The sequence below is a fragment of the Bactrocera oleae genome, chromosome 5 (genome assembly GCF_042242935.1).
Source record: "Bactrocera oleae isolate idBacOlea1 chromosome 5, idBacOlea1, whole genome shotgun sequence".
Taxonomy (NCBI): domain Eukaryota; kingdom Metazoa; phylum Arthropoda; class Insecta; order Diptera; family Tephritidae; genus Bactrocera; species Bactrocera oleae.
In genome coordinates, this window is record NC_091539.1 from 23127291 (window position 1) to 23136825 (window position 9535).

General features: G+C 40.1%; 1 protein-coding gene across 2 annotated transcripts; it reads left to right on the forward strand.

The window, feature by feature from the left end:
- Positions 1 to 352: 352 nt before the first annotated feature.
- On the forward strand, positions 353 to 8647 carry cactin (cactin, spliceosome C complex subunit). 2 transcript variants are annotated; one of them, XM_014238963.3, is made up of 2 exons: positions 353 to 2247; positions 2350 to 8395. In XM_014238963.3, exons 1-2 carry the CDS (start codon positions 646 to 648, stop codon positions 2467 to 2469), a joined length of 1722 nt encoding a protein of 573 aa, XP_014094438.1. In that variant the 5' UTR covers positions 353 to 645; the 3' UTR covers positions 2470 to 8395. The 2 variants fall into 2 exon arrangements, with proteins under 2 accessions (XP_014094438.1, XP_014094437.1); XM_014238962.3 differs by having other exon boundaries at positions 363 to 2247; positions 8360 to 8647.
- Positions 8648 to 9535: the final 888 nt, after the last annotated feature.

Sequence of the window (9535 nt, forward strand, 5' to 3'; positions counted from 1 at the left end):
TTCTTGATATAATTACAATGATAAATTTTGCTTTATTGTTTAAATGAATTATTATCACTTGTATGGCAATGATAAGTTTTGCTTTTTTGATTATATAAATTATTATTACTTATAGTATCAAATTTTAATACAATAGTTATGTCTTCCCGTCCACTCATAATTAAATTGAATTTTCAGTTTGCCCATTAATAAGTTATTTAAAATGCTTAAAAATATGCCGCATATTTACCTATATCAACATGGTATGATATTATACATTGTTAGCATTAAACATCAATTAATAACCAAAATTTAAAATATTTATAAATAATTATTTAGGCGTTTTCTGCTATGCGCAACCCGTTTTAGCCCCTCGCCACCCTAACTCACCATGGCCACCATGTTGGTTTTATTGTGAACGTACGCCTCAGAGTTGGCGAAACTACTGTGAATGGGACTTTCGCTACTCCCTTATACCATGGTCGGCAGTTACAGTTTGTTTTGGAAAAATTGCGTCTGATAATATTAACGCGATAACAATTTTTTCCAGTGGAGACCGTTAACAAGATAGAAGTATCGAGGCATTATTTGCATATGCATATCTAAATAATTGTATATTTGCATGTTGTGACTTCGTTAGAATCATATTTGTCTCACCAAAGTGAAATGGAGTCGAGTTCTTCATTGAATTTAATAAAGGCTTTAGAAAAGCGTAGGTTAAAAGATGGTTTTGAAAAGAAGCGCCTCAAAGATGATATGAAAGCGAAGGAAACTCCTGAAGAGAAAAGGGTTCGTCGTTTAAAAGAAAGAGAAGCGAAGGAAAAGCGTCGCCGCGAAAGGATGGGATGGGATACTGAATACCAGCATTACACTGATCAAGACAATCCATTTGGAGATTCAAACTTGACTTCTACATTCGTTTGGACGAAAAAGTTAGAAAAAGATGGTCTGCGTAATGTATCGACTGAAACCGTTGATATTTTGTCACGCCAAAAGCTTCTGGAAAACAGACTTGAACTTGAAAAAGTAAAGAAACGAAGGTTAGAGCGTGAATTAGAGAAGCAAGTACGTGAAGAACAATCTGTTTTGCAGCAACGTGTAAAAGAAGCTGCACAGTTTCAGGAATGGGAGTTGCAAGAAGATCAGTTTCACTTAGAGCAAGCTCGTCTGCGGAGTGTTATAAGAATACAAGATGGTCGGGCGAAGCCAATTGATTTGTTAGCGCAATATTTGTCAGGTTTCAAGCCAGAAGATACAAATGAAATACAGATGCACGAGCCGTATGTTCTGTTAAATGGTTTGAGTTTAAAAGATCTTGAAGATTTACTAATTGACATTAAAATATATGTAGAACTAGATAAAGGCAAAAACACAGATTTTTGGAATGATATGACAGTAATTGTTGAAGACGAATTGTTTAGGCTAAGAAAGATTACAAACAGTTCTCTTGAAAGTGGGTCATGTGGGCGTAGAGAAGGAATACATGACTGCGTGGCTAAAGATGTCGCTGAAATTTTTCGGAAGAAGAATGCAAAACAATTAAATGATTTACGTTTCAAAATAGAAAATAAAATAAAGTCTAGATCAGACGGTGTAGACATTAGTTATTGGGAAAGTTTGCTTTCTCAGTTAAAAGCGCATATGGCACGAGCTCGTTTACGTGATAAACATCAGGTAAATTTACGCCAAAAACTAAATCTTCTTAAAAATAAATCGGAAAAAAATGATAATTCGGTTACTTCGTTAACATCTAATATTAATGAGAGTGTAACTTCATCAATTGAGACAAGCAGTAATGTCGAAAAGGAGCCGAAAACTGATCCAAACACTTTACAAAAGTTCTTTGATTTATACGAAGATGGTCTATACTCTCCAAAATATATATCAAGCCTGGAGGACGATAACAATTTACCGATTGCCACAGAAGAAGAGAGTTATCTTGGAATAGAATTATTACGTGCTGAAACATTAAACAATAAATCACAGAAAGAGAACTTTACTGTTGAAGCAATGCGTAAAGATATGGGAAAGGACGAGGCTGAGTTCTCTGTCGAAGTCCCCTTAGAAGTAGTTCAAGTAGCATCTGATAAGTATAGACCTCGTAAACCCCGTTACTTCAATCGCGTGCACACTGGTTTTGAGTGGAATAAGTATAATCAAACACATTATGATATGGATAATCCTCCGCCAAAAATAGTTCAAGGATATAAGTTTAATATTTTTTATCCCGACTTAATTGATAAAAACATTACTCCTCAATATTTCTTGGTAAGCAACAGTTATTTATGTTTTTTTTTTTTTTTTTGTAATCTTGACATACCCTATACTTTTTTATTGATAAAATCAAATTGTTCTCTCATTTGTCCACAGTATGTTGTAGCCCATAGTCTGAGGCTCAATAATAAACCATTAGCAAATATGGGGTCAGAGTTGAATATATTATTATTGACACCGTTTTTGGATACATTAAGATCACATCTTTTGGTGTGATTTCGGTGTTATGTATCCTTTAAAATAAATAATTACCATTTGAAGGACGATCACTACAAATTCAACCTTATATAATTAAATCAGGATCAAATACTTCCTATTTCTGAATTTTCTTCACATAAGACGAGTTCCTTTATCAATTGTTTTTGTCAATGAATCGCTTTCCTTGATATTCACTATTTTTCTTATCAAGGTTTTGTTTGAAAATTCCTTTATTATAATGGACCGAATGTACATACATATTTGTTTATTTGTCTCATGAATTTTGTTGAACCTAACTTATATAAATATTTAAGGCCAGATAATCATTTATTGTTTTTAATTACTAGTTATTATTATGTATTGAAATCATGCAAGGCTCCAAATATTTGAAAGTACAATTTAAAAAAAAAAAAATTTTATTTATAAATTTCCACTTATTTTTGGTATATATTTTATCCCCTCCAGTTCTGGATGAGTTTGAAATATAGTTCTTTTTATTGTAATTCACAAATAATATTTCACTGTCCAAATATATTTAAATCAAATGAAAAATCATTATATTCCACAAGTATTTAAAACTGTATAAAGCTATTAGAAATAGAATTAGAGTAGTATGAGGTTTGCTCCGCGACCTGGCGCATACCTGTTGCTTGCTGCCAGTGACTTTCTCTGCCCACTCTCTCCTCCATGCGGATGAGCTCCTTTATTGTGTGAGACCCCACCGCAATGTATGGTTCTGGACCCATCATCCTAGAAGCAGCAGCAGAGCGGGCGAGTTCGTCGGCAAACGTTTATCCTTCCTATGCACACCTCCACTAGTAGTGATTTAATCTCATAGGCTGATATCGCTTTTTGCGCCTTATTGCGATAGTTGCGTTAGAGATTTATTACTGCACACTGAATTATGGCAAATACTTTTGATTGAAATATGCTCGGAAAACATTTCATGGGCATGGAAAGCTTGGTATGCGGTCCCGCAATGCCTGCTCCGATTCCTTCCGGTGTTTTCGAGCCGTCAGTTCACCACTAAATAGTACTGCCTCTCAACAGTAGGTCGAGTGTGGAATGATGGTGTATTATCCTGGAAGTCCCTAATTTGTTGAGACGAGGTTAACTTCCCTTTTCCGTACCCCTATGCTGTCATGAGTATACAAGGTGCGTTCCAAAGTAAACAGGACTTTAAAAAAAAGACAGAACAAATGGTTTTATCGGCATAATCAATTAATTTTATTCAAAATAGTCTCGTTCTGCTTTAATACAGCTTTTTGCACGATCCAAAGCATGTCGAACGAGTGTTTTAGCACGGTGCCATATCAGGTGAATACGCGGAGTGGTTGATTGTTAAAATGTGATTTATGGTTAAATAATCGGCCACAAGCGTCGATCGACGGCGCAGTATCGCGCAACAAATGCCAGCTTCCATCTTCGCGATATTCGGGGCGAACACGTCGAAACGGCGCACCAAACGCTTCAAAACTCTAAGGTAGAATACCGCATTAACGTTTTGGCCGGGTGGAACAAATTCTTTGTGGACAATACCCTTGGAATCATAAAAAACAAATCAGCATTGTCTTCACTTTTGACTTCTCCAGGCGCGATTTTTTGGCCCACATGTTCATCGTCATGTATGTCCTCACTACCGCTTTGAAAACGTTGAAAACACTCGTGCACTCTGCTACGGGATAGGCAATCATCGCCATAAACTTGTTTCATCAATTGAAACGTTTCGGTTATCAATTTTAAAACAAAATTTAATGTTGGCTCTTTGTTCGAAGCTCATTTTCGCACCGATGACAAAAACATACAGGCACTTAAAGCGCAATAACTTTACTTTCAATAGATAAAATGTCATGAAATTTTTACTGGAAGTCGATAAAGGATAGCAGATTCTAACGCACTAGTCGACATATAGATGGCGCGACTAGAGTTTACTTTGTTACTTTTGTACTGTTTACTTTGGAACGCACCTTGTAGTATGCTTCGCAATCTGTTTAATAACTAAATGGAGCAGCGTGAGCTCTAGCATGACCTCAAGTGCTACGGTGGGGCAAGTGCGCATTGCCCTAGTGGCGCAGACGCAGGTAGGTCTTTGCAGCTTCGATAGTTGAAGACCTATCGAAGTTTGCGTTGCTTTCGATGCCCAGACCACCGCTCAATATGTAACAATAGGCCCCACGATCATGGTGAACAGCCCCCTGATGATACCAGGCGTCTGCACACCATGAGTGTCTTCGAGGCTTTAGCCATTGTTAACTCCACGTTCATATTCTTCTTTTTGTGAAAGGTCATCAGGTTGTTTTTAACGGGTTGATGTTTAACCCTACCGTATCGTACCATCCCTTGGCTAGGCTTAACCCCTTTTGAACTATAACGAGAGTGTTCTCAAATTTTCCTCTTGCCATTATGAAAATGACGTCGGCGTACCCCTGGAACCGAATTCCATTGTTCTTCAGCATCTCAAGGAGTTCATCTACAACGAGGCTCCATAAAAGGGGGACAAACCCAGCTCTGAGGGTACCAAGACGTATCTTGCTCTCACTCCATGCAATCCTGGGATGCAATACAGCCTTTATCATATAGGAGCTTCCATGTTCCTTTTCTCCAGTGCTCTGATCACGCTTGCGCTAATAGGCCTGATGAATTTGACAAGTGAATAGTCCTTCCTTCCTACCTTAGGTATGAAGATTACCCCTGCTATTCTCCACGGTGATGGGATGTACGACAACGCAAGGCTATCTCTCATCAGCCCAACAAGGTACGGCAATACAGCTTCTCTCCATGCTGCAGAAGTGCTGGTAAGATACCGTCAGCCTGTTTGCAAACATGGATCACATGGCCTTAATTCTGCGTCTGCAGACTACTGTGCAGTCTACTAGCAGGTGTTATGGGGTTTCCGGCTCTATGTCGCGGAACCGCCAGTTTGCGGTGAGACTAATGTTGAATAGATGCTTACTGACCTGGAATGGCCGGTGTAGAAAGCGACAAGCAGCCGGAATTTGTTCCTCAGAAAATTGATTATGGTTTTAAACCGTCGGAAGTCGTAACCTTCTATTGGCAACCTGGCATGGCGCATGCATTGGAGTTGTTGCCAATGTCTCTCCCTGCCTGCTATTTCCTCCCTACGGAGCAGCTCTTTAATGATATGTGGACCAACCACTACGCATGGTTCTAGCCCTGCCATTTTTGTGGAGGCTGCGGGCCAAATCAGCCGGTTTATTCCCGGCTATACCCCTATGACCAGGCACCCAAATAAGGTGCACTGTTCAGCCGTTCTATGCCCTCCTGCATTAGTAGCGATCTGACCTCATAAGCAGATATCCTTTTAGTACCGCTTGACTATCGCTGAGTATGGCAATACTTTTATTGCGATAGTTGCGTTGGAGGTTTTTCTCTACACACCGACTTGTAGCATAGACTTTCGCCTGGAAAATGCTAGGAAAACTTCCCATTGGAATGGAGAGTTTGGTACTTACGCCGCAACAGGTCCCTTAGCAGCAAGTCCAGCCTTCAATCATTCCAATTCGCCTTACTGCCAAGGGTAACTTTTAACTTCTTATTGAAGCTGACTTCTTTGGTAATGCTGTCCCTTGGGAGAAGGGTTTGTGGCATTTCCTCACTTAGCGTCTTCATCTGCTGGGACGAGAGATACCTTCTGAGTCTGTTTGGCTGCCTAGATACTTGTCCGTGATGACCATCTCCAACACTCTGCCGCTAAGGGTTATAGGGCCAGTATTTGTTGATCTGCCTGCTCTGTAAGCATGTTGCTTCACATGAAGCGACGAAGCCTTCAGCACCTTCGATCGTATTTCGTGGTCTATAATCTTTTCCATTTTCTTAAGTAGGAAGTAAGTAAGACTGATTGGCCTGAAGGATTTCGGCAATGAGTAGTCTTTCCGTCCCACCTTTGCAGTGCGCCATGGTTCTGGGATATATGCTGGATTATCTCTCATAAACCGACCAAGGTTGGCAATAGGACCTGCTGCCCCAGCAGAAATGCTGGAAGGATTCTATCCGCACCCAGGGACTTATAATTTTCGAAGGAGCCAAAGCCCACTTGGTGGAGTCTGCAGTGAAGAGCTGTTCTAAGCGAGATAGCTTTCGTTCGACCACAGATCGAATCTGGTCTTCTCGAATTGTCTCCGGGAATAGCGCAAGTAGAAATACCATAGCTCTTTTTTCAGCGCTGGACGTATAGGTCCCATCCGATCTTTAAATTGCTAGTAATGTGTGCGTCTTGCCTCTAGCCAGAGCTTAAAGCAGCCTTGCTGCCTGATATGCCTCTATAATGGTTTATCGCGACAATCTGCTCTCCAGTCAAGCGTGCCCCAAAAGTGGCCCAGTCCGTGTTTTTAAGGATACGCATGGGAGGGAGTTGTTTGACTTTACCCCCAGTGCGACTCTTATGATACAAAGGTGAGTTCGCACACCACGTTTGCAATGCTGAAGTTCTTACTGACTCTAAATTCAATGAGAGGCTCACCCCGGGTGTTGCGGTCCGTGCCTCCCCATTCCGTATGGTGGGCGTTGGCATCACATCCTAGGAGGAGGGGCAGCATATTCCTCCTGCAGTACTCCACCAGGTTGCCGACTGGAGTGAGGCGGCTTCTGAGGCGTAAGCTGTGCTGCAGACTGAGTTGCGTTTACTGGACGTTGGCCTCGATTACCGAAACTCCGTTTCCTATTGGCCACGGTATTACCACCCTTCCGTTTTTCTGAAGCAGGGGAGGCATTGTCGCCTCTCGCCCTGTTTCGCTCTTGTTTTTCGGCATCCTTCGGAGTTCTTTCTTCCTGGAGGTGCCTCAGGTACCATTTTAGGCTGATCGCTCATGCCTTTTCTCCTGGGATCATCCTGTCCTCTGGGACACTTAGTTGGTGGTAGCGGGGGTAGTCTGCCTCCCTTCTTCCTTCTTCTTTTGCGGGCCCCTTCGGTGGATGCCCGTTGCGACTGCTCTGAATCCGAGCATCTGATCTCTGTGGGGTCCGCTTTGTCCACGCCGGTAGCAGTAGATTTCACCTGCTGAGCGCCGCTGCATGTCATCATCGTTGTCCCTTGCATGCTCCTCGAGCAGCGCTCCTTCCTCTGGCGAAAGGGCGTCCAAGAAGCTGAACTTGTGTTTAGTCCCTGAATCTCCCTTACCTGCACCGGTGCTTGTGTTGTTGTCTTTGTCGGTGTTCGTTCGCTGTTGTTGTTGCCTTGTTCCGTTGGTTGCTGTTGGTTGTTTGCTCATATTGTTCGGACGACCTTAGGCTCGACTGGCGAGCCGTCGGGTCAGCGTTTAATATGGGGAACACAAAAGTCCCCCGCACCAGGGCCCCATGACGCGGTAAGGCCACCGTTGCGGGCCGGTGTTGGGAAGGCTCCTTTAGATTACAGCCGGTTTTACTTCCTGGCTGCAAATCATTCAATGAGCACTTCGGAGGGGGCAGCTCTTGGTTGTCGCACGCATGCGGTTGCTAGCACCACTCACCCAAGTTGGGAGACGCCGAGAATGCCTTGCGACTTAAGCCCCTGCACTACATTATATTATTGTGAAGAATCATTGAGGCGTTTGCAATGTCTTTGAATGTATTAATATTACTAAAATTCAAATAGAACCTAAATTTTGCGTTTTTATGAGTTGATAATCAAAAATTAAAAAAGTTTTCCAAAAGTGTAATACCAAATATCGGCGTTGTAATTATATTTATACCTGACTCTCCAGTAAGATTATATTTATAACTTAAGATAGCCAAGATCTCAGACTAAACTTTGCATATTACATTCAAAAAATATATAACAAAATTGTAGTTTTCGAACGACATGTAAATATTCATTTGTAACCGAGCCCTATTGCAACTATAATGTAAATATTATAAATGTAATTTATCATTTATGTTTTTAATATTATTAATTCAAGTTTCTTTTCAGAAACAATGTGAGGATAACTCCGATTTTGCCGTACTTCGTTTTCATGCGGGTCCACCATATGAAGACATTGCATTTAAGATAGTACATCGAGAATGGGAGTTCAGCTACAAACGAGGATTCCGTTGTCAGTTTCATAATAATATATTTCAACTTTGGTTTCATTTTAAAAGATATCGTTATCGTAGATAAAATGCAATTAATACTTTTGTCCTGGTATTTGTATCAATTTATGTTGTAATTTAATATATTACCATTACCATATATATATATATTACATATTACCATTAAGATTTTTCCTTTCTGTGTCTCAGTTATGGCAGACGATTTTTGCGAAACAATATTATGTTTAAATCTTTTAGTGCCGGGCGAAATAGAGGTGCCTATCCGAAAAAAACCGGCCGTTTTACAAGCGATAGGAAAAACGCCGTCTACAAAGAGTTCAAACAAAAAAATATTTTTTTAATTATCTTGTAATGAAGTTAGATCATTTATAACGCATTACAACAACATTACAACAAAACAGTATTGTCTAGTTTATTACTGCGTTCGCAAATAGAAGGCTTTTAAGCCGACATTACACTTTGTGGTGGCACCAGGAAGGAGGAGAAAGAATATAATAGAAGAAATTCGATAAATAAAAATATAGAGTCAATTGAAATCGCCCCGTCATAAATATAAATTTAAAAAAATACTTGGCAACATGCAAGACCTTGAACTTCAGGAAAATAATCAATGCTATTGAAACGGAAATTTTGTGGTCCATGTTCTGCGGCACGAGAGATTGACAGATTTTTGTTTGTATTCCTGTTAGCTGCCATATTCGTGAGTAAGTTACTTACAATTGAAGCAATAGGTGATAAAATAATCGTATGTATCATTTTCTGCTTTTCAACGCAATTTTTAGGCAACTAACGACAGCATCCAGAAGGTCAACACCTCATGTGAATATTGCACTTTTTAATCATTTGGGGGCAAGAGATTTATTACTTTCTTTCCTTTTTTGAGCCAGTTATTTTGGGTTCTCCAATATGGATGATATGATTTCTATTCATTGTATTCAGTAATGTTTACAATTTTATTACTGAAAGATATACGCAAAAACAACGTTTACAAATTTTTCAATTTATTATCAAAATTATCGTTCTCCTATTGCAATTTTTCGTGCGCTTTTGTCAT